The 27010-nt window shown below is 36.8% G+C and overlaps 3 protein-coding genes across 5 annotated transcripts; 1 reads left to right on the top strand and 2 right to left on the bottom strand.

Moving 5' to 3' along the window:
• Nucleotides 1-1950: 1950 nt before the first annotated feature.
• LOC131990131 (uncharacterized) lies at nt 1951-8197 on the bottom strand. Its single transcript, XM_059355530.1, has 4 exons — nt 7768-8197; nt 7193-7293; nt 2827-2973; nt 1951-2732 (listed from the first exon to the last, which is right to left on the bottom strand). Exons 1-4 carry the CDS (start codon nt 8195-8197, stop codon nt 2277-2279), a joined length of 1134 nt encoding a protein of 377 aa, XP_059211513.1. The 3' UTR covers nt 1951-2276.
• A 3479-nt stretch (nt 8198-11676) lies between these two features.
• On the top strand, nt 11677-19885 carry LOC131989892 (ubiquitin carboxyl-terminal hydrolase 47-like). 3 transcript variants are annotated; one of them, XM_059355255.1, is made up of 13 exons: nt 11677-12036; nt 15032-15076; nt 15420-15510; nt 15722-15834; nt 15979-16049; nt 16132-16257; nt 16339-16413; nt 16503-16631; nt 16747-16875; nt 16993-17012; nt 17161-17192; nt 18375-18415; nt 18585-19885. In XM_059355255.1, the coding sequence occupies exons 2-13, from the start codon at nt 15064-15066 to the stop codon at nt 18696-18698; spliced, it is 954 nt and encodes a 317-aa protein (XP_059211238.1). In that variant the 5' UTR covers nt 11677-12036; nt 15032-15063; the 3' UTR covers nt 18699-19885. The 3 variants fall into 3 exon arrangements, with proteins under 3 accessions (XP_059211238.1, XP_059211236.1, XP_059211237.1); XM_059355253.1 differs by lacking the exon at nt 18375-18415; XM_059355254.1 differs by lacking the exons at nt 18375-18415; nt 18585-19885 and adding an exon at nt 17500-18352.
• Nucleotides 19886-25737, bottom strand: LOC131989896 (uncharacterized protein DDB_G0292642-like). Its single transcript, XM_059355259.1, has 4 exons — nt 25614-25737; nt 23569-23761; nt 22201-22371; nt 19886-21611 (listed from the first exon to the last, which is right to left on the bottom strand). Exons 1-4 carry the CDS (start codon nt 25622-25624, stop codon nt 21156-21158), a joined length of 831 nt encoding a protein of 276 aa, XP_059211242.1. The 5' UTR covers nt 25625-25737; the 3' UTR covers nt 19886-21155.
• Nucleotides 25738-27010: the final 1273 nt, after the last annotated feature.

The raw sequence follows: 27010 nt of genomic DNA, 5'->3' as shown, positions 1-27010 counted from the left end.
TGTAAGCAGTGTTTGACCTACAATGTAGTCCGCATTTTAACTACTTAATATACTGTTATGTGGTATAATTTATGAAAATGAATTAAACTTGAATGTTTGAAAGTACTACTGAAGTGGAGATTTCTGGCCTTATATGATATATATTGTAAAAACCCCATACATTTTCAGGTTTTCATATATTACAGATGACTAAAAATGTATAACTAATAGTTATCACCATGAAAATTCCCCAGTTTATTATTAACATTAAGACACGTTTTCTGAGGTTTTAATATTATTTTTTTTTCTATTGGTAAATTAAGGAGAAATCTTCAGACACAAATAGACAAAGTTTAGTCAAATTAACACCAAAATTAGTATTTGGAATTTTTTTCCCCACCACTCTAAAACAACAGTGCCTTTGACTACTTGCTTTATTTTCCATCTCTGCGATCATTTTTAGATTTGAGAGAAATAATGAATTCCAATAATTTAGTTTTTATTGAATGACTTGTTTCCTGCCAAACACATAATGATAACAAATTATGATACAATAGCATAATGAGGAAAAATGTCAAAACAAACAGTAAATAAAACATTAACAGGATTAATTATGATAGTATATGACTGCGACACAGAAAACATTATATACATTTACATCATAGATGTTAAAAGATCTGTTAACAATTGCATTAAAAATCCCATTATAGCCCATCGTGATGGGCTATAATGGGTCACGTATTGGGTCACGTATTGCAGGCTTGGTTTGGAGATACATACAGGAAAGTGGGAGGGTTAAAGCTTGGTTTCATTGTAATCCATAAATGGTGTCCAGGTATTCTCAAAGTTATTTGGGGAGCCTCATAACATAAATCTCAATTTCTCAAGTTTAAGGTGTTGTCTCACATCTCTCAGCCACTGAGTCCAGCTAGGTGACTGAGGATTCCTCCAATTGAGGAGGATCAATCTCCGTGCTAACAGGGTGACAAATTTGGTTATTCTGAGTTTATTTCCAGAAAGATTCTCGTTCATCCCTCCCGCTATACCAAAAATAGCTATCAGAGGATCGGGCTGAACTACCGTTTTGAAGACCTCTGATAGCGTTGTAAAGATTGAACTCCAATAGGCGTGCAGGTTGGGACAAAGCCAGAATGAGTGTGCCAGGGAGGCAGGAAAGGCCTTACACCTGTCACATGTGGGATCTACATTGGGAAACATTTTAGAAAGTCTAACTCTAGAGAATTGAAGGCGATGCAACACCTTAAATTGAATGAGGATATGGCGAGCACAGATTGAAGCCAAATGCACTCCCTCCAAGGCTCTCTCCCACTGCTCTGCTGACAAGACCATCCCAACATCCCCCTCCCAAGCACATTTTATGAACTCCAGCGATGGGTTTTGTAAACTAGATAAGTGAGTGTATATGAAGGAAATAGCACCCCTTCTTGAGGGCTCAAAAGAGAACAGAGAGTCCATGGTGGATTCATCAGGCAGATTAGGAAACGAAGGCGTGTTAGCTTTAATAAAGTCACGTACCTGGAGAAATCTAAAAAAATGGGATTGTGGTAATCTGAATTTACTTTGTAATTGCTCAAAGATGGGGAAAACTTTATTTATAAAAAGGGCCTTCATGGTCCTTATACCATTCAGTTTCCAAGTGTTGACTATTGCCTCATAATCACACTGCTTAACCTGTGACAGAAGTTTTTGATCTCTAAGAACGTAGTCTATTCGTGAATACGATTGGTGGACAGGGGAAAAAAAGAGAAGCAATGGGAGGAAGGATTTTTGGACCGCCAGGGATCAACAACACCATAATCATGTATAAAAGAGTTTATGCTTATGCAGGTTTTCCCTGCCTGTCTCTCTCTCACCTCATTTGTACAGAGAAATTATCTTTTAGGCTCAAAATTGTTATATAGCGGAGTATCATTGTTGTATAATGATTTATTGTTACAAGACAAAGAAAGAAGAAGTTTGCTACACACAGCTCACCCAGAAAGTTTCATGTAAAGTTCATCTGCTCCACTGTCTACTGTTTAATCATGATTGAAATGGTGTGTACATTTTTTAAAAAGGATAAGTAATAGTACATGTATTATAAAAACAATAGGGAAAATATGGCAATGTGGTTGCAAAGGCTATGTATTTGATTAAACTCACAACTAAACATCCATCCATCCACCCACTCTCATCCACTATTAATGGGTCTGTAAAATATATTCAAAACACAGTAGATATATAAAAAAATTTTGTTTTTTGAGAGTGTTAAATCAACAGAAGTTATTGCACACAGCCTACTTCCTGTTCCATACAGGTATGGAGGTCTGTCTTGGTGCTACATCAGTGCAAGGTTTTAAACATGAGTAATTGTCCATCCTCTCACACTCTTCAGTGAGCTTCAGACACACAAAACAGAACTCCACTTTACATTGAGGACATTCAATGTTTTTACACATAGTTCCGTCATGCTCCACCAGCAAACCACAGGTGGGACAGGCTCGGGTGGAGGGACAGCCAGTGACCCCCCTCACATCATCAAAGGTGATATCAGGGCAGGTTCTCAGTATTTCCAGCGGGTTTTGGCACCCCTTATTTCCACAGTGGTCAGAACTTGCTGCTGGATCTTTCCATTCATTCAAACACCGCCAACAGAATGTAAAGGCCTTATGTTTTTCTATCATGCACGATATGCAGTCGACCTGTAGATTATTCGGGTCGGCTCTCATCACATAAGACTCGCAGCCAGGACACTGTGAAGGGAAGTTGGTTAAAAAAAAGATATTTTTAAATTTTATTTACAGCAACAATGTACAGACAACAGCTTATCAATCGTGTAATACTTACTGATTTGACATCCAAGTTATTCTTGGAAAATTGGAACATTTTCTTTTCAAAGTACGCCTTTTCTTCAGGGGTCAGAAGAGCCATTTTACGAACCTCCTCATACGGCCACTCAGCTTTACAGTGACCACACACAAATCTGCCCTTATCCTTTGGGATAGAAAAGAAAAAAAGTCTAACTTTCTGTTCATGTTGATTAGGGCCTCGGGGCAATCGCACCGAGCACTACTGTTATACTGAACTATCCCTTTAATATATATTTTTTATTTATTTATATTTAGGGCCACGGGGCAATCGCACCACTACTGTTATACTGTGGATTTTTTCTTCTTCCTCTTCCGGACGCAATTTCGTCCCACTACTAGTCCTACAACTTAAAGAGTTGCAGGACAAATTATATATCAAATCGGGATCGGTGTGCTATTACTTTTCTCACTTTTCTCGGAAAAAAATTAGCGCAAAAAAGAACAATAATTGGAGATTTTTAAACGTCTACTTCTCCGGCATAATTTCACCTAGAGACTCCATTTAAACTTCAAATAGTAGACACAAGTCTTGTGTATCGGTGTATTAATTTGCGTTTCGATAGGTCATATAGTTTTTTATCAATCCCTGTTCAATGACCATGATCATTTTTGGAGAAATTCTGAGATTATAATGGGTGTGTATTGCACGGAATGTTCGTGTCACAGTGTGTGATGTCATCGCTCAGAGTGTAGAGGGAGAGAAAAAACTGTCAAAAAATAAATTTGAAAACTGCGCTCCAGGCCGCAAATTCCACTCTACAGAAATAGTTTATACATAGAAACGTAGGAAAATTAGTCTTCTCGCTCACAATAGTGGAGCGGCTAAGTGCTAATTTTTGCCAGAATCTTTCAGTTTATGATACAAGCGTGAAAATTGGCATGAACACTCTCCATGGGTCACTTAACAAGAAAATTGTCAGAGAATGGCGAGAATTAAGATGGCGGCCATTTTTCAAGATGGCCGACACCTAAGTGGAGCAGTTAAGTGATATAATGGTTTATTTGGTGATACAAGCATAAAAATTGGCATGAGCAGTCTCTGTTGGTCACTTGACAATAAGCCACCCACAGTTACTTGGGTTGACAAAAAAACACTCCCAGCCACTTGAAATTTCTATTTTCAAGATGGCCACCCCCTGGATCCTCAAAAGATCAATTTTCTCATAGAAATGTATTGGGTTTTAGATTATTCTGGAAAACAAGTTTTAACACATCATAATACAGTTGTGTTGATTTGTTGATCATAGACAGATTAGACAAGAGTGAGTATCTGCACTACCAGGGCACACTGGTGATATATGACTGCTGTTAAACTCAGAGTGGGGTTCAATGTCAGCCAATTGTAAAGTTAGTCAAAGAAGAGACGACAACTCTCTGAGTAGTTTTAGTTAACCGGGTGGTGTACAGATCGTACAGGGTAAAAATGGCATTGGATGAACGATTGGACTAAGTGTAGGGTCAAGGCATGAACTTAGTTGTATCCCATACATCAAAGTGCTTATTAAAAGGTGGTAAAAGGATAAACCCTCGGCCTCTGCCTTTGAATTTGCTGCAGACATTGCAGAATCCATCATAACAGTTGAGAAAACAAACAGCAGGACACCAAGATCATACTGGTTATGATACCATTGCAAGAAATGTTCCATTATTTCATAAAATAAATGCTCTGCCTATCTTACGTAGTCCAACCCGACTAGATGAAGGTGATGGCATAGAAAGCTCATTGACAAGAAACAGAGCAAAATATCATTCAAGCTGTAAACTTATGTTCAACAACACACAGCTGGAAAGGGCACAAAACATCTACTGCTGCTAAAGACACTAAAGATACCAAAGATATCCATATTAAGAGGTCAAGAAGATCCCAGACGTCTTATGAGGCTGGATATGTGTGGGGACAGGCATTGAAGAGACACCCACAAATGCCGAGCCCGTCCGACTGGGGATGGGTAAACAGGACAAGGAGTGGAAAGTCTTCTGGACTCCACTTCCACCTATTGCGGAGAGTTGTTGGGAGTTGACAAAATGTGGGTGCACCAAGGCTTGTACTGGAAAGTGTAAGTGCTACAGATATGGACTCAGTTGCCCCTGCTAGAACTTATTTGCTTGTTTCTTTTGCCAGTGTTATTCCTTGTTGTCCTTTGTGTTTTCAAGTGTAGGCCTATGGCTCGGCTTCCCCTCGCCACATCGGCGCATTATGTTCTATTTTGTCACCAGCCTATTACTGTGACATGTTCAGTTTTTACTTTGTAACATTGCTTTCACATTTTCAGTTTAGTTCCCTAGTATAGTTTCAGATACTGTTTGTCATGGTTCCGTGGCAGCCAGAGCTGCTGTTGCCTCTGGATCTGTCATTATTGCCATTCAGTATTAACCATTGCTCAATTATTATTTTGGAGCACTGTCCGTTCAGCACCACAACTGTGTTTCCCCACCCCTTAGTATTTATTTGACATGTTTAATGGCAGTAGTAATGGCTAGTTATAAAAAAAGTAATTTAAAAAAGTATTTAAAAAAGCCCTCATGGTAAGGGAGCCTGTGTACCTCGGTGAACCCGGAGAGCTACGCCGGTGGGAGGGAACTCCTGTCAGGTTTTACCAAACTGGACAGGTCGTGGGCAAGGAGTCAGACAAAGCACAGTCAAACAACCTCTCTTGAGGAACCCAATACATTTCTATGAGAAAATTCATAATTTAAAGGTCCACATGGCAGGCGGCAGTCATCCTGAAAAAAAAAAATTCCGCCTTGAAATTTCAAGTAGCTGTGGCTGGCTTATTGCCAAGTGACCCACAGATACTGCTCATGCCAGTTTTTATGCGTATATCACCCAATAAACCATTGTATCACTTAACTGCTCCACAAAGGTGTCGGCCATCTTGAAAAATAGCCGCTATCTTGGAATTTCAAGTAACTGTGCGTTGCTTATTGTCAAGTGACCTACAGATACTGCTCATGCCAATTTTTATGCTTGTATCACCAAATAAACCATTATATCATTCAACTGCTCCACTAAGGTGTCGGCCATCTTGAAAAATGGCCACCATCTTGGAATTTCAAGTAACTGTGGGTGGCTTATTGTGAAGTGACCCACAGATTTTGCTCATGCCAATTTTTATGCTTGTATCACCAACTAAATCATTATATAATTGAATTGCGCCACTAAGGTGTCGGCCATCTTGAAAAATGGACGCCATCTTACAATTTCAAATGTCTCGGACAATTTTCTTGTTAAGTGACCCATGGAGACTGCTCATGCCAATTTTTATGCTTGTATCACCAAATAAACCATTATATCATTCAATTGCTCCACTAAGGTGTCGGCCATCTTGAAAAATGGCCGCCATCTTGGAATTTCAAGTAACTGTGGGTGGGTTATTGTCAAGTGACCAACAGAGACTGCTCATGCCAATTTGTATGCTTGTATCACCAAATAAACCATTATATCACTTAACTGCTCCATGCATTTCAAGATGGCCGCCATCTTGAAAAATGGCCGCCATCTTAAAATTTTAAATGTCTCGGACAATTTTCTTGTCAAATGACCCATGGAGAGTGTTCATGCCAATTTTCACGCTTGTATCATAAACTGAAAGATTATATCACTTAGCCGCTCCACTACAATCCTCTGGTAAAGCTGTCAGAGTTATAGTTTGGGCGTAGGACGCACAGATGCACCACCAACACGCACCAACAGCCTCATTGGTTCCCATATTAAGAACGCAGGGAGATTTCTAAAAGAAGGGAGATGAAACAGTTTTTTTAGATCGCTCTAGCAAAGCTATTTTTTCATTTTTCTTAAAAAAAACCCATATGTAGACGTTCAGGAAGAACTCAGGACGCTCAAAGTGAAGTCGGATCAATGATAGGTATTATGGTTTTGCCAAAAATGCTTTCTGTTCAAGGCCAGAAATTCCAGCCTGTCTACCTCTGGCTGCTGTCACTCTTTCATTAACAGGTGTCAGTTAATTCTGTTGATTGCTTTGATCTGATTGCCTTTGATCTTTGATGTGATTACAGTTACAGATACACACACACACGTGCGTAAGCACGCACACTCCTCACACATGCTTCAAACACACACACACACACACACACAAACACACAGACCAACACACACACACACACACACACACACACACACACATTTTGAGGTTAAAGGGCATAGTTTGAAATCTCTGAAGAATCTCATCATAGTGTACACACACCGGCAGTAGCCCCCGTGGCCCTTTCAGAATTTCCCCAGAGGAAATTTTCTAGTTAAAGAATAACGTAGTCACTTTTTAGATATTGGTTGTTGTTTTTTTACTAACTATTTATTTATGAAATTTTCACTGATACCTTACCTGGTCCAGCAGCCACTTACACCAGTTGGTGAGAGACATTGGAGTGACAGTGTGACCGCAGGACATCTTGGCTCTGAGAGACTTAAAGTCATCGTCCAAAACTATGAGACACACACAAACGAGTGTTACTAGATTAGGGTTGCAAAATTCCGGGAATACTCAAAGTTGGAAACTTTCCATGGGAATTAACAGGAATGTATGTGAATAAACCCTGCATTTACAAAAATGCATTTGCCACGCCCCCTACATACTTTTTTGAATGGGTGGGGTCATCGGGAGGAGTAATATTCAGCTCAACATTCATGTTTTTTGTTGTTCAATGAAAGAATTGATTGTACAAGAAAATAATTAAAACTTGATAGTGTTCTCCTCACAAATATATCTGTTCAAAAAATCATTCTGATTTTTAAATTTTGAATATTTCCAAAATTCTCCATTGTAAGGTTTTCTAGAAATTTACCGGAAATGATCATATCATCAGTGTATCATTAATTGCTCAGAATGAGGTAATAATATTCTTTAAGATAATCCTGATAAGTTTAAAAAAAACAAAAAAACTACTGTAAGGTACTTACAATCCATGTCATCTTCTCCATCAACAAAAACCAGTGTGGTGTCTTCGGGGTCATAACGCTTCTCCTCTCCTGTTGCTGCATTGTTGCTCTGTTGTCCAGCATCACTAACCCTCTGCTCAGGTGTCACATTGTTGCGCTGCTGTTGAGAATCCCTCATCAGCTGTTCAATTAAAGCTCTGGTCCTCATATATTCATTTAAAGCTCTGGTCCTGCGTCTACGCATCACAGCTTCAAGTGCCAAAGCGTTGGTCAGCTCTTCAATTTCCCAGGAGGTCGGTTGTTCAGTTTCCAAATTGTTGGTCAGATTTTGAGAACCGCTGTTCTCCTCTTGAGTTTCCAAAGTGTTGCTCAGGTTTGTATTCTGTTCATTTGGTGAATTCCTCAAAGGTTCTGACTCAGTATTTTGCTCCGTTGAAAAAAAGGAGCCCATCTTGACTCCGTGTATTCTCCAACAACAAAGACTGAAGAGGAGTCAGAGGTTTTATCAAAGGATCATCAGCGGTCATGTGACAGATGACGCATCAAGTTAAAATGAGAAATAAACACCCTGTATTTTAGCTTTCGCTTCTTTTGCATCGGGATGGTTTGCACCTGAACCACATTAAACAAACTCCTCATCCAGTCCTCACTGAGAATAATGAAATTTCAGCTGAACGTAGTTGGACCCAAAGGAGAAAATATGATCGTTGATCTGTGCGACACTGAGGAGGAGATGAAGCGTTTCACTGTGGAGCGACTAAAGGAGAAAATTACTGCACAACTAAACATAGGTACGTTTAGTATTTCTTCTCTTGTTAATGTGTGTGCCTACATATTTATTTTTTATCTTTAATAAAATAAAACCAACTATAGGCTACTGTAATTATGTATACATTGACATGTAGATCATAATTCACGGACAGTCGTCAATCTGTTAATGGATAGACTGCATTACTATTTAAGCTAATAACAGCCTGATAATATATTTTAAAAGCTTTCAAAGCTACAGAGAGTGCAGTAGGCTAGGCAATGAGTGTAAACGTATTTTAGTTTAGTTTATTCGATAGAGCGACAATTTGAGCACAGTAGTGATAATGGGCTCGTGCTATCACCTGTGTGAAGTCCTGAGTGAAGTCTTTTTCTGTACAGAATGGCCCAAGAGCATCCGAATGGTCTTCGGAACCGATCAGCTGCAGGAGTCAGAGCTGCTGGTCTCCTACGGGATCGAACACTTTTCTACCATCCACATTGTGTTGCTGCTGCCCGGAGGAGTCTGATGAGATGAAGACGGAGAAAAAAACATCACAGAGACTCTTAACTACTCTGCCACAATGCGACCAAAATACGTTACTTGTTTAAAATCATAAAACATTGAATTTAAATGCTGTTATTGTGGATCCACTCTGTGTACTTTATCAATATACCTAAATAACTTTAAGTCATATGATTGCTGGTTTAACAGGATGAAATAAAACTATTCCAACCAAAGCTGCTATTGGCCTCCTTCCTACAGAAAGAAAAAAGAAAAAAAATGAAGCAATTTCGCAAAATCTTAACAAAATAGCACTACTTCAGATATCTGTCAAATAAAAAACACAATACAAATTCAAAATGACTTTATTTATCCCCGAGGGGAAATTCAGTGAGTCTGTTAGCTTTGTTAGAATGAGACAGCCTGATGGCTGTAGGAGCGAAGGATATTGTTACAGACTGCTTTGAGTGGAAAATCTTCAACAAAAGATTGAAAATGTTTTGATCAGCAAGAGCAGCTCTGATTCCTCAATCCTGTTAGACTACATTCTGTCAGTATAAAAATAAACCTGAACAAGGGAGTGGTAAATGTTCACATGTTCAGTTATTGGAAGAAACAACAAGTACAAAACATTTGCTCAGAAACAATGTAAAAATAATAATAGAGTACATTTCTCTATTTTTTTCTTTCTCTTTCTTTTCTTTATTCTTCTTTCTTTCTTTTTTCACTGTGTATGCTATGGGCCACAAGCAGTTTTGTTAGTTAGTTAGTTAGGTTCTTTATTGTCCGCAAAGGGATAATTGTTCTCACACAGTCAGGTTTTTCTCAGGACAGCATACATTTAATAGAAAAGGGCAGAGCACAGTGTGGCAACACTGTAGCACACAGATACCAAATGCCTCCTCTTCCCACATATACAACATATAACAGATAACTCCTCTTCCCACATATATCACAGAGAAACATATAAGAACATATACAGCAGCAAACATGACTCCCATTCATAACCCCTCCCATGACAGATGACAAGCCTCACCACAAGCCTTGTAAACTTACAAATAAATAAATAAACGAATTAACGTGTAAGCCACTTAAAAGACTTAAAGAGGATCATCAGATTCTTGTTATGAAGCTATTTTAATATTTGTGCTTTAAAATTCCAATAAAAATGAAAAAATATTATAGAAATTATTCACTTTAATTTACAATGCCAGTGACCTAAGGAAAATTGAAAGGTAATTTTCTAACCTGAAACTATTTTAATCATTTGAATGAAAATAGGCCTGATAAAAGTAAAACTGGACTACCTTAACATTGCCTGTAATAAAAAAGGCCAGCTGTCGGTAAGTATCTTTTCCCTCTTATCTTTCTTTCTTTACAATGAAGTAGCGTATAATCTTATCATCATGTCAGCGGTGTGAACTGTCAGAAAATAACCATCTGGGTCCAGGAATGCCTCCCCGGGAGAAATGTTTGTACCTTTTTAAGTAATGCATACATCTTGTGCACTTTGAGAGCTAAATGTGAGAAACTTCACATAACATTTTTCAGTCAGGAGGCACCGTGATATAGAATAAGGAATCTATATCAATACCCAAGTAATTACCTGTGACCCACCTGTGACGGCCCGGAGAGGCTGATATTGATAGAGATAGAGATTGATAGAGACTGATACAGACAGGTGGGCACGCGTGTAAGTGTGAGTGCGCGCGCATGTTTCGGAGGACAGAGAGGTGGTCGAGGTTTAGACAGCAACGACAACACAACGCAAAATAACTTTATATTACGAATTGTATCGCCGCCACAGTGAGGAGAGGCGTGTTCTGTGTGTTCCTGGTCTGGTCCTGCCACGCCCCTCTCTGCATACCTGGTTCACCTGAGTGTGATCTGCTCTTCAGGGGAGCTGTTATCTACCTCCAGAGCCAGTGATCTTCCCTCTCTCTTGCCACTGACCTGTTCTGGTTGACTGCATATAGTTTGTGTTGTAGCTTGCTCTGTGTTTTTGTGTCTCAGCTGAGTCAACTTGTTTGTTTAGAGTGTCTGGAAGCCTGGTAGGGGTCATCTGCCATTTTAGTTAACCTGTTTTCTCCTGGTTTTTTTTTGTTATAGGGAGCTTAGCATTGTCTGTTTTGTTTGGTAGCTGAATCTTATTTTCCAGATAGTGATTGACTTTTGTTTCTTATTTTGGCCTTGGAGACCCTGAAGATTTAGCTGCTTCCTTTTTCTGTGCTACTTAGTTGGTTTATCTCTGTTTATTCCTTCTGCCTGTTAATAAATATTATAATTGTTCAACTTAGAGTCCCTACACTTTGACTACATTCTGTCAGTATAAAAATAAACCAGAACAAGGGAGTGTTTAAATGTTCACTAAGTGATTGGAAAGAAAAGAAGAACAAAACAATGTCCTGCTTAGTGATGGAACAAATATGAAGTATGACCAGATTCCTCTCCTTTTCTTTTCCAAAACAAACGTGCTGTGAATGTTTTCAGACTGACTCTGGCATATTCACAGTCATAAAACAGAGTCTGTTTCCTCTTCAATTTTACAAAATTAACATTTCTTATCGATTTATTTGAATACATTAGGCTTGTTCACATACACAAACAGAATGTATAAACAGTGATCGCATTAATTACGTATATTTACGTTTAATTTGCGAGGCACAGCCCATTTCACACAAACTACTAACATCCGTCTCCGCCTCATTATGTCTCAGCGCAGTGTGAGTGCAGTCGGATTGCTTTAGCACTTATCTTGTCTTTACTTTAATCTCTTTTTCGCATATTTCCTTAATGTCGCGGCGGTTTTCATCAAGGTCAGGGAGAAGAAAAGAGGAAAAGACACAAGAGGTATTGTTTTGTTTTTGGAGTATCTGCCCGCAGCCACTTTCACAGTTGAAACCAGAGCTTCATTCATCTCTAAATGTTTGAAAGCTTTAAGGAGCTCAGTTCAGCTTTAGTCGACTGGTTAAAGTTCTGATACTGAACGAGTTCGGATTGGATTAAGGAGGACATCGCTCTGCTCAGTGCTCATTTTGGTAAGTACACAAACAAACTCTCCGCTGTAAAAAAACAAACAAAAAAACAACAACCTATTTGTATAGACCAGGCATGTCCAAACTATTCCAGAAAGGGCCATGCTGCTGCAGATTTTTGTTCCAACCAATCAAGAACACACCTGATTGGACTGATCAGCTGTTTGAACCCTGAGATCAGTTGATTAAACGACTCGTGCCTGTTGTGATTCTGCTTGGTTGGTAGGAAAACCTGCATCCACACGGCCCTTTCTGGAATAGTTTGGACATGCCTGGTATAGACCTATGTACAAAAAAGTTAATCATATATAATTTTTTTAAAGTTAAACTTTACATTTAATGTACAAAAAAAGAAGAAGAAAGAGGTAATTTTTACCTAGGCTACAAAGAGTGTGCCTGTGTATGCAGTGTGCACTTCAGGTTGTTCAAAGACGTGAATGTGTGTGTGGCTTCAGCCGCTGTGGAACTGAGGGTGTTTTATTCTGCTGTTTCTGTTGTATTTCTTCAGAGTTTTGGTCTCTTCATAATCATTTGTATGCACAGGCTGCATACTGCTATTGGCAAGAAGAGGGATGTTGTTTGTTCTGACATAGGAGGTCAGTGCTGTGATGTGGATACATTGACATGTAATTTATTTTTATTTTGAAGGCAAAATTTGTTTTGTTATTTCATAGATCTATTAAATAAAGCCCATCATTGAAGAAAGACTCCTTGATGTCAGTTTTTTTGCTTTAATGACAGCAATGTGGAAGCCCTGCAGGCACAACAATACAACATAAGTGAATTCTGTTTACATAAGCAAATGCAAAATACAAATCACTAACTCAACATGAACATGGTAAGATAAACATACTTACCTGAATTAAGTGAACACATGCTAAATATGGAACACAGAAATGTGGGTGTCTGACATGTAAGCAGACATTCCCCAAAATGGCAAAACTAATACTGCACTGCCCCTAGTGGACAGGAGGTAGGCAAAACCCTTCAATCATACAATTATTTTTGGCTGACCACCTCAGGTAAGCCCTACACACGTCTGTAAGTATGAGTTAGTGCTCTGGAGTGTGTAAGCCTGCATTCATTCAAAAATTCCACGGTGGTCGCGAACAGTGGCTAACCGGCTAACCAAATGTTCATTACTGACCTCATAAAACTGAGCAGCGACTCCTTGGAGTGTCTGTTAGTCCAACCAAACGCTGAACAAGACATTTAATGAACAAAACGTTCAAATAAACTGTCATTAAGTGAAAATAGGGTCAAAGTTATGAGACGTCCTTTTTTTTTATATCTATATAACGTTATATATAACTTTATTGACACGTTGCCGTGGATACGCATTGTTCTACTTCTCTCCTGATGACGGCTCGCCTTGTTAGTGACCTGTCAATCAAAGGTAGCCCCGCCCCAAATCATATGATTGATGATGATGATGATGAAGTTTTTTACTAGTGATTGAGACCATTGTGTTGTTCTAAAAAAACATTTCTAAGGTAATAAATCAAGTGAGAAGTTTTCTCCTTTTGTATTCAAATGAATGGACAGAAATCTTTCTGTAGCCGCTGTCAGCACCCCGTGCTGCAATATTTGGTAGAATGCAGCTTTAGGCACTTCCTGGTTTGCCTCCCTGCTCAGACCCGGAGGTTGCCGCCTGCTAGACAGCAATCTTCAGGCAAAGAGGGGCATGACTACCTTTGATTGACAGGTGGTGTGGGAGATCACCCTGCCTATAACAGAAAGTCATAAGTGTGCAGTTAAGAGTAGCCTGATATCTTCTAACTATAGCCTGGTGGGTGCACACACTAGAGTTAAAGCTAGAAATAGTGGCTCATTAACATTTACACAGTTTATGTACATTTGTTGTTTGTTATGCATTATTTTCTTACCGCCCTTAGTACTTCCTGGTTGGTGAAAGGACCTAAAGACAGTGAATGCTGCCCTTTTATTTGCCTGTGTGGAATGTGGGACATAATTTGGCCAAACCAATGTTTCTTTTATTCCTCTTTGTTTCAGGGCTTATTGGTTGAAGTATTGCTATAGAATATGTATCCCCATGTCGATATAAGGCTGAAATATTTGAGTGATGATGTTCAATGTACTTATGTAAACATTTAAACATTCATTTATTATTTAATGGCCTGGAATGGTCTGTTCCAGAGGGAGGAGCTTAGACTTTATATTGGGAGTTTTTTTGCTCACTAGAGGTAGTCGCTGGGGGACTGCTGAGCTAAAATGTATTTAATTTTGAATTGATGTTTTGGTAGTTTTCTTTTGATGTAAATAGTTCTTGTGGTTGATCATAATAAATGGGATTTTTTTTTCACCTTCACTTTTTGACTGCGGCTTGTCATTATCTTTGTAAGGCAGTTTTCCCTTACAAGTTGGTTTTTGGGGGAATTTTTCCAGTGTGCCAAACGGCAACCTACCCTCACTCTGAGTCAGAGTGTGACAGGTGGCTAACATCAGGAGAGAAGAAAAGCAATGCGTATCCATGACACTGTATCAATAAAGTTTAAAAGAAGAAAAAAATGGACCTTTTCCAGTTTCGTCTCATAACTTTGACCCTTTTAAAAATGCCTTTTCAGCGTTTGGTTGGACTAGACACTCCAAGGAGTTTTTGTTTTTTTTCAGGTAAGTAACATACATTTTGTTTTTGTTTTTTGCCAAAACTAACATCCCAGTTAATGCTCCAGCTAATGCTAGCATGAATTGAATTAATTAATTTTCTCTCAGTCAGGTTGAGGTGTAGAGAGGCTGTAATCAGTGATCAGATCCCTCTCGCTCCTCCACAGTCCAGATATGGTCTGATCCCAGTTTCCGAAACCAAGATTGCGACAAGTGTAACGCTGAACTCTATGCTTCAAATGGTCCACAAACAAACGGCTACACCTGTTTCATTTGTGCACTACTTTTTCTCAACTCTAGAACTCCACCAAATTCCATGTCTGTGTATGCATACTTGGCCAATAAATCTGATTTCATTTTTGTTGATTATCAGACACTGCATCTGCTGTTCAAAGGACAGGATTTATGGGGCAACCAAGTAAGTATTACTCTATTCTCTGAGAAGTAACGGGTCGGGAGAAACTCTGAGTGAAGGCCAAGCACACTAATGAAATCAGAGTATGGTGTTAGATATTGATTTTGCTTCAACAAACAGTAACAACACATTTTGAGACCTATGTGTGAAAGTATAACATGTTTACCCATGTCATGATGTGACCTACTGTCAATACAATATGGACAGAGTCAGTAATCACTTTGATGAGTCATATAAAGATGCAGTGAAATATAAAGGTTGTTTTCTACAAGATGGGTTACCAACTAAAGAACTATAAATGATGAATGGAGATGGTGTGATGACATTGTGTTTTCTTTCCTCTAAGACAGTCATCATGGTCTCTATAATCAGGGAGCTACATGTTACCTCAACAGTATCCTGCAGGTTCTCTACATGACACCAGAGTTCAACAGCAGGTTTGAAACAGCTGCTTTCATCTGCAGAAATAAAAGTACAAGAGCATTTACAATGAAAAGAAAATATTATGTAAAATAAGTACAAGAAAGTCAAGGTATTCAAGTGATGCATTTGTGTTTTATATGGAGGCATCACACTCAACACTCAGAGAGCTTATTAGACAGACAGTTAACAGTCACTATTCACTGAGAAACTGCTCTCTCCCTGAAGGTTGAAGAAAAAATCACCAGCTGATCGTGAGCTGAGAAAAATCTTTGAAGGCCTGAAGGAAAAGACTTATCGAATAGAAAACATCACAGGGCTTCTGGAGATGACAGAAGATGGTAAACTGGACTGTAATAAATACAAAAACAGCATTCAGAGAACAAGAGACAACATATAACAAAGTCATATATTCATAACAAGTTAACTAAGATGCTTTTTTTAAATGCTTCAATTTATATATTAAATAAAAATGTATTTTTCAGTTTATCAGCAGCGTGATGCAGCTGAATGCCTGGAGATGATTTTACGTAAAGTCAGCCCAAAGGCCTCTGAGGTGAGAACTTATGAAATATATAATGTTATTTACAGATTAACAAATCAGAAAGCTGTGTTGTAAATTATATTTCCATTTGAAGGTTTTTGAAGGAAGGCTGAGATGCACAACAAAATGCTCCCAAGGTCACATCATCATTGAAGAGACGAATCCATTCAGGACTCTTTCACTGTCACTGAATGACACACAAGACAAAACCTACGACGTGGTAAGCAGCCAAAATTAGTATTTTATGTTATGTTAAATATTAATTTAATTGGGAATGAATTACAACATTTCTTTTCCCCAGGAAAGTAGCTTTCAAGACTTGAAAGGAAACAATGTGTACTGCAAAGAATGTCAAAAGAAAACCGATGCAACAAAAGTGAGTTTTGACATTAGAAACTATGTTGTATGATACTGAGATCATATAGTGTGATTATAGTGTTCAATAATGTTTCTTGTGTTGTTTAGGAATGTGAGATGGTGGAAGATCCTCAGATTTTGGCTTTACTCCTCAAGAGATTTGACATTGACTACAACACCATGTCATATGTCAAATCAGACTGCAAGGTGAATGTACCACACACATTAAAGACGAAGGTAAGGGGAAGTGACTTTTATGTGCGATTTATGGTGTTCTATTGGAATTACTTGAAATCTTATTGTATGTGTGACTTTGTCCTTTATTGTTGTTGATTGTTGTTCTTCATTGCAGAACAAGAGATACAGTCTGTATGGGATGGTGAATCACATGGGCAGTCTCAGTGGTGGACATTACACAGCCACCATCCTGTCTGATGAGGACCAAACCTGGTATGAGTTTGATGACGATCGAGTCAGAGAGGTATGAAGACTTTACTTAATCTATGGCATTTAGATTTTACACATTCAAAACATACCAACAGTTGGATCAAACATGAAATGGAAATTCATGAACATTGTTTTTTATTGAACCATGCAGGTTAAAAAACCACCACACAGGTATGTTTGATAAAACCCATTTTATTTAATTTTATCAATAATAATCTGATATTACATTGTTTATCCAGAAGTGCTTTCTGTGTGTTGTCACACAACCTTTGTTTGTTTGTTCTATATAAACACTAATTTCAAAATGATTTCTCACCAGCTCCCAGACTGCATATCTTCTCGTGTACAGAGGTATGATCACAAACATGTCACATTAACAAAGCATACAACCCACTTCAAGAAAGCTGAACTATCCCTTTAATATATCTTTTAAAAACATTTCTGCTTATTATTCTTATGCACAATGTCAGAGTTCAAACTTCAACACTGTTAAATATGAGACTTTAACTGCCTTGTTCCATTTAAACACATTTAAGTCATTTTTGTTTTGTTGCAGCTCAGTCAATAACATATTTAATTTGTCTGGTAGATTTAAATATATTTATTTATTTTACATGTTTGCCAAGAGAAACTCATTTATGGTTTATTTTTCCACCAGATGAGAATTCTCCGAGAGGCTCACAGAGACTCTGGAACAAATACACAATGTTTTTTTGTTGTTGCTTGGTTCTTGGTTGTTGTAAGCTTATCATACCTAAACTTAAATTAATTACACTAAGAGCAAAATTTTCTGTGGTTTGTGAATGCGTTTCAAAGTTGAGAGGATTTACAGAGAATCTTGTGTGAGCCTTGGCCCTGTTTTGAGGAAAATCCTTCTTGTTCTACCTTTTAAAGAGGAGGAGACGTTTCTGTTATTGTATCATATGAGTTCAGAAATACAAACTACTAATCCAATCTACAACCTGATATCAAAGTGGTCAAAAATATGGAGGACTTTACTCAATCTATGCCATTTAGATGGTTTATAATCAAAACATACCAACAAGCATGGAAATTCATGGACGTTATTTTTGTTGAACTATGCTGGTTAGAAAACAACCAAATGCTCACAGGTATGTTTGATAAAACCAGTTTTAATTAATTTTATCAATAGTAATCTGAGATATATTATATTCATCCAGAAGTGTTTTCTCTGTGTTGTCACCTTTGTTTTCGTGCTATATAAACAAAAAATCTTCTCATGTACAGAGGTAGGATTACAAACATATATGAATATATCAATTATGCTAATGGATTATGAACAGAGCATTGCAAAATATATAATCTCAGATGCCCTGTGAAAGCAACTCACTCAATAAGAAATTGATTATTAAAGCATCTTTTCCCAAAGGCACATTTCTTGGTTGTATATGTTGAAATTTGGACTTGTTCTGGAGTGTAAATCATGAAAGGGAAATGCTTTGTGATTACAAAAATTGATTTTGACACAGATAATCACTAAATATATCTTGTTCTTTCACTTCTAAACCTCAGAGGGTCAGATGTCCTCTCAGACCAAGTCAAAGACAAGAGATGTAAGAGAACTGCATTATTTCGAACAAATCTGCGTCAGTTTTGTTGATATTCAAGTGCTGTCTTGGGTGCTGTTCAGATTGAGATAGAGCTTGTTTTCTGTGTCTTCTAGTTACTGTTATATAGCATGTTAGTCTAAATAAATTCCTTCCTGGTTTTCCTTTCCACCAGGTGATTATTCCTTTGGAGCCGACCAGAGAGCATCCAGAGTTATTACTAACAGCTATAATTGCTGTTCTTGTTCTTTTTTATGTTTTTCTCCCTATTATTTTAGGAGGTGTTTAATAAAACCCTTAGTCTTCCTCCAGACTTGTTTTAAAGTATGTGAAAATATTCTGCTATGCTTAATATTTCATGGTTTTCCCACATCAAAATAAATTCTGGATCTGGCCCAGTGTTAACTGTTGTAAAACAAACAATATCTGCTATGATGTTAAATGTGTTTTTGCTCTCTGTACTGACAAGATCTCTCTGCACTGGAGGTTCAGGTTCCTCGTCTGGCTTTTGAAAGTCAAGATGTATCTTATCTAGCTTGCCTTGCGTACATTTCTCAGATTGTAGGGAAGTGCAAAGACATCTCTCCTCCAGTTGAATAATATGAAAACAAACTTAACACAGAAACGTTTGTCGTCAGTTTAGAAAATAAGGGCATTTTAGGGGACATAAAATAAGTAAATCATATTTTTTTTAATGGAGGAAATCTTTAAGACCAAACGTCACCAATATTGGCAGATGAGTTGCATAATCCACCCTTCAAATCTCTGCTCATTTGGCCTTCTGTTCTAAAAATATCAAACTTATTACACGTTTTTTTTTAAGAAGAAGAAGAACTCGAGTACTTCGGGCTGGATCCATAATTGCTTCAGTCTTCATCGTTCATAAATCAAAATTGGCCACTAGGGGGTACTATAAACGTTTATATCTCCTAATAAAAGCTCGGATTTATAATAAATCCAGTTTGCATGATCTAGGATGATTGACTTAGTCCATGCATAAAAATCTGTAATAATTGATAAAGTGGGCAAGATTTATGACAACAAATCTAATCTTGAAATCTTAACTAAATTAATTTACGCTGGGGGAGAGGTTTTAATCAGCACTTGTGCCATATATGGGTATTATGAATCTACTTTGCTTAAATCATTGTAAATAAAATAAAATTTAAAAAAGTAAATAAATAAAAAAGCCTTGACTGTCATACATTAATTAAATGTCATAATGCTAATAATAATAATCACTGAAAGTTTTACTCATTTTGTTTGACTGTTGCTCATTTAAATGACATGAATACACATTACATCGCTGTTTTTATTGTGATAATATCAAGCTGTATGTTTAATCATTTTTCCTGCAACTACATTTTACCAGCTAAATGTTGATGCAAACTGAATAACTCAAGTTTGTTGGGGTTTAATAATCAGACTGTGTAAATATAAATGAAATAAATAATAATAAAAAAGCATCAATTTGAACATTTCACTGACTTTATTGAATGAGGTTTCTCGAGAAATTCTGATATGAAAATGAACTTGTTTCACTTTGTAGATATATAATTCATGATTAGTAACATCAGTAGCTCAATACTGTAATTTCTGTTTACAGTATTATAAAATATCAGACATTTTTGTCATGTGCAATTTATAATCAGTGATGGAAGAAGTATTCAGATCCTTTACTTCAGTAAAAGTACTAATACCACATTGTGGAATTACTCCACTACAGTAAAAGTCCTGCATTCAAAACTTACTGAAGTTAAAGTACAAAAGTATCAGCATCAAAATGGACTTAAAGTATTAAAAGTTAAAGTACTTGTTATGCAGAATGATGCTCCTCAGATTGTTTTTTTTATATTCCAAATATATTATTGGATTATTATTTTTGAAGCATTTATATAAGCAGCATTTTATCTACAATGTAGGTTAAGTTACTTAATATACAGGGTGTCCATAAAGTCTCTTTACAACTTAAAAAAACGGCAATTGATGAGATATCTTATTCAGATTTGTTGTATGTACTCAGTGGTTATCAGAGTGTTTAATCACATTGCATTTGTGTATTTCAGCTTCCCTGTTGATGAATAAGTAGTGGTAAATGAACCCCTATAAAATGGCTGTACAAACATGTGTATCATGGTTTATTGAAACAAAAAATCTTTCTGTGGGGTTATGTTAAATATATCGTGTATTGAACAAAGATCAGTGATGTCATTGGGACCATTGATGAGGCTCTACAGGGAACTCAACAAGAAATCAAGTACTGTCTTGATGTGATTCGTGCAACTAGAGGTGTATTAAAATGAGGCAAAAAACTTCAATATCTACCCCTCATTTTGTAATAATTTCCACATATTTGTCTGTTCATTTGCTTTTGTAATAAATTGTTTTAAGTTGTAAAGTTATACATTTGATGGACACCCTGTACTGTTTTGTGATTTAATTTATAAAAATGCATTATCATTTTAAATTGATCCTGTGTTTTGTTTTTTTATTATGTAAAATCTTGACCTGAAAAATAACTGGAGTAAAAAGTACAATATTTGCCTCTAAAATGTAGTGGAGAAGAAGTTTAAGGTTACATAAGTGGAAATTGTCAAGTGAAGCACAAATACCTCAAAATTGTACTCATGCGTCATATTTTGGACTTGTATGTATCAACAACTGTTAAGAGTTTGCAGGGTAATGTAATATTAATAAATGGAATCAATCATTTATCAAATGCTTAAAGAGGTACAGATTTTCCTTTTCATTTCCTCTGCCACACAGGGATGGAGGTCTGTCTGGGCGCCACACCAGCAGGACAGATTTTATACGGTGAACTGTCTTTGCAACATTCACGCTTTAGTTTCAGGCAGACGAAGCAGAACTCCACGTGGCAGCGAGGACAGTTGATGTTTTTGCAGAATTGTTGGCTGTGTTCCACCTTCATGCCACATGTGGGACAGGCTCTGACAGAGGGGCAGCTGGAGACCCCCTCCACCGCAGGCAGGCTGATGGTCGTACAGGTCTGCAGGAGCTGCAGGTCTCTGTTGATGCAGTCGTTGTTGCCGCAGCGGTCTGATCGAGGACCTGGACCTTTCCACTCCCCCAGACACTGCCAGCAGAACTGGTAGGTCTTCTTCTGATCAGCTGAGCAGATGGTGCACCGGACACACAGGTTGCCCAGATCTTTCCTCTCCACCTTCGTGTTGCACTGCGGGCACTGAAGGAGGAAAACAGCGTAGGAAACAGAAACACAGCATTTGGAAATCAGTGCACTGAATTAGGATTATTGAGTGTGCTTGAAAGAGCACACTATATACTATTCACCAGGCTTTTCCTATTTGAGTGTGCTTCAAAAGGCACACTACATGTTATTCACTGGGCTAATTGAGTGTGCTTGAAAAAGCATACTATATACCATTCATTGGGCTTAATCCTAGATTTTATTCTTCCGTTTCTTTCGTGTTTTTTCCCGTGTGCTATGACTTTTCTAAGGGTTTCAGCAAACGTTTTTTTCAAATTACAATAATTATTCAGCAAAAACACGCGAAAAAATCGCCCCAATGTTGCCTTATGGAGAGGCTAGGGTGGATGACATCATGGCTAGAGTGGAGAGGAAGAGAAAAATGTGTCACAAAATAAATTTGGAAACTGCGCTTGAGGCCGCAAATTCCACTCTACAGAAATAATTTATACATTACAATAGGAAAATGTGTCTTCTCACTCAAATTTGTCTGGTAAAGCTGTCAGAGTTATAGTTTGGGCGTAGGACATTCTAGTTTAAATGCTACATCCACTGAGCCACTTACCGGCTGGATCTCAAAGTATTCTGCAGCAGCCAGGCAAGCCATGGTCTCTTCAAAGTGCTGCATCTCCTCAACAGACAGATCAGCCAGTCGGCGCACCTCCTGGTACGACCACAGCTTGTTGCACTGTTTGGTCCCTTCCACCACTGCAGGGCATCTGAATTTGTATATGCCCTTAAAATCAACAAGGAGAAGAAACAGATCAGAGTTATACTGTAGAAAACAGGCAGAGAATTGATGCTGGGTTACAGCTAAAAGAGGGGAACAAGGGTGATATTTACAATAAACATTCAGGAAAATCAGAGCTTCAAATACAGTTTCATCACTTGATCTATTTTTCTTGAAATGTTGTCCTATTATTACAACTATGTTCTAGGAAATGTCCAGTGTATGTTCTTTACTTTGCTCTGTGCACTTTGCTGATGTGTGCTCATTTGAAACATCACTAAACTTTCTGTGCTGTTTCTTTTAAGAGTAAACTCTTTTTCACTTCATTTAGCATTTTGTTTAATTTTTAATTGCAATGCCTTGCACTTGTCAGTAGGTGCAGAAGAATACAGGCTACATGTAGTGGAGTATTCAGATCCTTTACTTAAGTAAAAATACTAATACCACAATGCAAAATTACTCCACTTTAAGTAAAAGCATTCAAAACTTACTTCAGCAATAGTACAAAAGTATCAGCATCAAAATGTACTTAAAATATCAAAAGTAAAAGTACTCGTTATGCAGAATGAACCCACTCAGATTGTTGCATATATTCCAAATATATTATTAAATAGATGTGTTTTAAATGTCAAATCACTTTTAATTTATACTGATTTATGTTAAATTTCAACCTGAAAAGTGACTAAAGCTGGCAGCTAAATGAGACTGTACTGTTATGTGTGTGGTTTAATTTATAAAAATGCATAATCATTTTAAATTGATCCTGTGGTTTTTTTTAATGTAAAATCTTGAAACTGAAAAGTTCCTGGAGTAAAAAGTACAATATTTGCCTCTGAAATTGCTCCTACTGGAAGTAGAAGTTTAAAGTTCCATAAGTAGAAATTGTCAAGTGAAGCACAAATACATCAAAATTGAACTGAAAAGTGACCAAAGCTGGCAGCTAAATGTAGTGGAGTAAAAAGTACAATGTAGTGGAATAGAAGTATAAAGTTACATAAAAATGTATATACTCAAGTAAAGTACCTCAAAATTGTACTTAAGTAAATAAACGTAATTAAATTCCATCACGGAAAAGGACTCATCCTTTACATGTCTTTTGTCGTAATAAATATATGTTGCCAACTGTCTTTGTATCGTGTCTCCTTCCCAGGTGGCTGTAATTAAAGTTTACATACTAATGTGTGTTTTCAGGACATGAGGTACCTCATCCAGCTGGCTGCGGCACCACAGTGTGAGAGAGTCCGGAGTGACGGCGTGGCCGCAGGACATCTCCGCTCTGAGACCATCATCATCATCATCATCACACACTGGATCCAAGTCGTCCTTCCTGTCCACAAAGTGCAGGGTGCTGTCCAGCGGGTCGTACTTCTTCTCCACCTGCTCCTGTCTCTGGATGCTATGTATGGGGTGAAAAAAAATAAATCAGGCATTATTATCACTGAAAAATGTGATTTAAAAGTTACACTTCAGACTTTATTTATCCTGCAGTGGGGAAATTCAGTCTTCACAGCAGAAGAATTAAAAAATAAGATAATAAATACATACATAAATATATAATAAATATAGACTCATTATATACATAAAAACTGCTTTTGAACGTTATTAATATTGGAAATTAAGTGTATTTTTAATTTTACATTAAAGAAGATGTTTTAATATATATGAAATATAAAGAATGCATAGAAATATATAACATAAAGGATATACAGATATAGAATAAAAAGGGCATAAAAGCATATGTTTCGTATAGAAAGTACACAAACAATATTTATATAAGCTAAGCTGTACAGGAAATATGTTTTTTTTAAAAAGAAAGAAAGAAAGAAAGTGAGAAGATAGAAAGCACATAGAAAGTGTCCTATTTAGTACGATAATTATAGGTATAATAATATATTAATACAATAAAATTGTGTAAAAATACAGGATAATAGTTTACAGCCGCAATGTCATGACTATTATTATTATTATTATTATTATTATTATTATTATTATTATTATTATCATCTGAGACTTGGTTTCATATAACAATCAGATTTTTGGGACATTCTGAGACTTAATAAAGCAGCAAAAAAAAGACATTAACATTAACATTAAAGGTTAATATAAATGGATTTTCTACCAATAATTATTAATAAAAAAGGCATAAAAGTGCCTTAAGTCTCGGGACTACGTCTCTTAATTTGATGGACGTAAATAGGAAGTATGACGTTGCCGTGACGTCAGCTGTGAGTTCGCTGTTGGATACAACCTCGTTTTTTGTTTTTTAAAAATATTTCTTACATTTAGGAAATTCTGCGACATAAAAAGAAAGACAAAGTATGCCGAATTATCTATAAACAGTCCATGTTTACAATGTACTAATAAATATACATACAATTATTACTAGATTACTTTAATACTTAAGTAAAAGTAAAAAATGAGACTATTATTAGGCAAGTTCTGGAGTAAACGGCCGTCATGTTTGGTTTCGATTTCTAACCAGATTTATTGATTTATTATCAATGTAAATCAGGGATAAAGACACTTAAAGACCAGTTGATGTCCATCTGAACCTAATAATGTGCATACTATGTGTGCGTGCTCAGATTTGACTTATTGAGTTATTAATAGTTCAAACCTATAATCTGAATAGTTTGAGTCGCATTGTTGATAAAACAAGAGATGATATTAAATCTTGAGTCACTGAACGAGCACTCCGGGACTTTCCACCTGACTTACATAAATGCAAAAACACCTACGAAAAACCCCCTCATAAAAAAAGAATAATAAAAAAGTCACGTTTGCACTTTTTTGCAGGCTAAAGTCGGCAACAAAAACACAACAACAACACAACACAACACAACACAACATAACATAACATAACATATAATAATAATGATAATATAATAACAACAATATACTAAAGATGATAATATTAACGATGATAACAATACAATATTATAATAATAATGATGATAACCATACAATATTACAATAACAATAATGATGATAACAATAATAATAATAACAACAACAACAATACACTATTATAATAATATGAATGATAATAACAATAACATTAATAATAATAAGGAAGATATTGAAAAAAAAAACTCTTAAAGGCAAAATCATGGACACTCTGATTATAGGATTATTTCTCACAACATTATCATAGCCCATATAGATATATTTTTAATTTAAGGGCAGAAATGACACATAGTGAATTAACAGAACACCTTAACAGAATATAAGAGGAAGTTATGTCTTACCTTATAGACATCGTTTACTTTTATTCTTGTGCCCAACCAGAAGCACCGCAGACACCTGAAACTACACAACCCTGCAGGATTGTTTCGCTCGAATTCAATAGTTATTGCGAGGTGTAAAGTCTCCAGATACTTCTCTCTGTGTGTGTTTCCTCTCTCTGTCTCTCCGGTTCCTCCTTCAAACTCTCGCTGGAATCGAAAGTGAAAGTAACCAGCAGGAGCCTCGGCTGCACGGTGAGTCCTCTCGTGTTTCACCCTCCCATTTTACTACACAGCCAACTATAAAGTCACCATGTGTCATCTGACTGTGTGAGTTATGATGTCGGCTACGTGTGGCTACCACTTTATGCTTCTTATTATTGTTATTGTTGCTTATTTTGGTTAAAATGTCTCGCTGGGTGGAGGAGGGTTGACAGGCTGCATGGGTCTCCATAACACCCAAACACAACAGCTGCGTTCACGGTCTTCCCCTGAACCCCAAAAAGCCGTTTCAGTGCGTTTTTTTGTTGTTGCTCTTTTTTACATTTTACTGTATAAAATGCAGATCTTTCAACCTTTATCAGACCATGAATCATTTAACCACCTGAACCTGAAGCTGATTTAGGGCTTTGTTTGTTTGTTTGTTTTTAACATTTACTCACTGTGTTCTTGTATTTCACTTTAATATATATAAGTCCTGCAGCTCTATGGAGTCAGCACAGTCAAGGCTAGAAGTGGGAACAACTCGAAAATGTCTATAAGACAGTTATAATGACATACATCATAAAGAGGAAGAAACATGTTGAATTTCTCAAAATAATTATTTTAAAGATAGGAATAAAAGGGATTTTATATATACAACACTTTTTCCAAGTGCCCACAAGTGCTGCGAATATTGTCAGAAATATCACAGTTTTAAGCTTCGTTTTGGTTACTTTTTCTAACCATAGGCTGTATATAAATAAAAATTAAAATAAAATTTCGTAAACTATGATCCGTTCAATGACTGTGGGAAAGTTCAAATTTCGACAACAATGCCTGTTTTTACAGTTTCTTTCTACGACAAACTGTGATTTTTACGATCTTTTGAAAGAAATTTACTCTTCACACATTTTGACAGATCACAATTTTAAGGTTCTTTTTGGTTACTTGTTTTAATGGAAACATTCGTAACTGATGATTTTATTAATTTAATTATTTAATAACTTTTATAGACCATAAGTCTGTCCAAACACATAAAAGGACAACATATAGCTGAATTGGGAAATGTAATCTTTATTAAAAAACTAGTATTATTATTATTATAAACATAATTTGGATGTCTGTTTTTATTATTATATTCACAATGACCAAATGATGCTCTTTCCCACCATTATTGGGTTACAAAACAGTATCAAAATACATGCAAAACCCTCTGAAAC

Source organism: Centropristis striata, chromosome 17 (genome assembly GCF_030273125.1).
Source record: "Centropristis striata isolate RG_2023a ecotype Rhode Island chromosome 17, C.striata_1.0, whole genome shotgun sequence".
Lineage (NCBI taxonomy): Eukaryota > Metazoa > Chordata > Actinopteri > Perciformes > Serranidae > Centropristis > Centropristis striata.
This window is presented reverse-complemented; position numbering and strand designations above follow the sequence as displayed.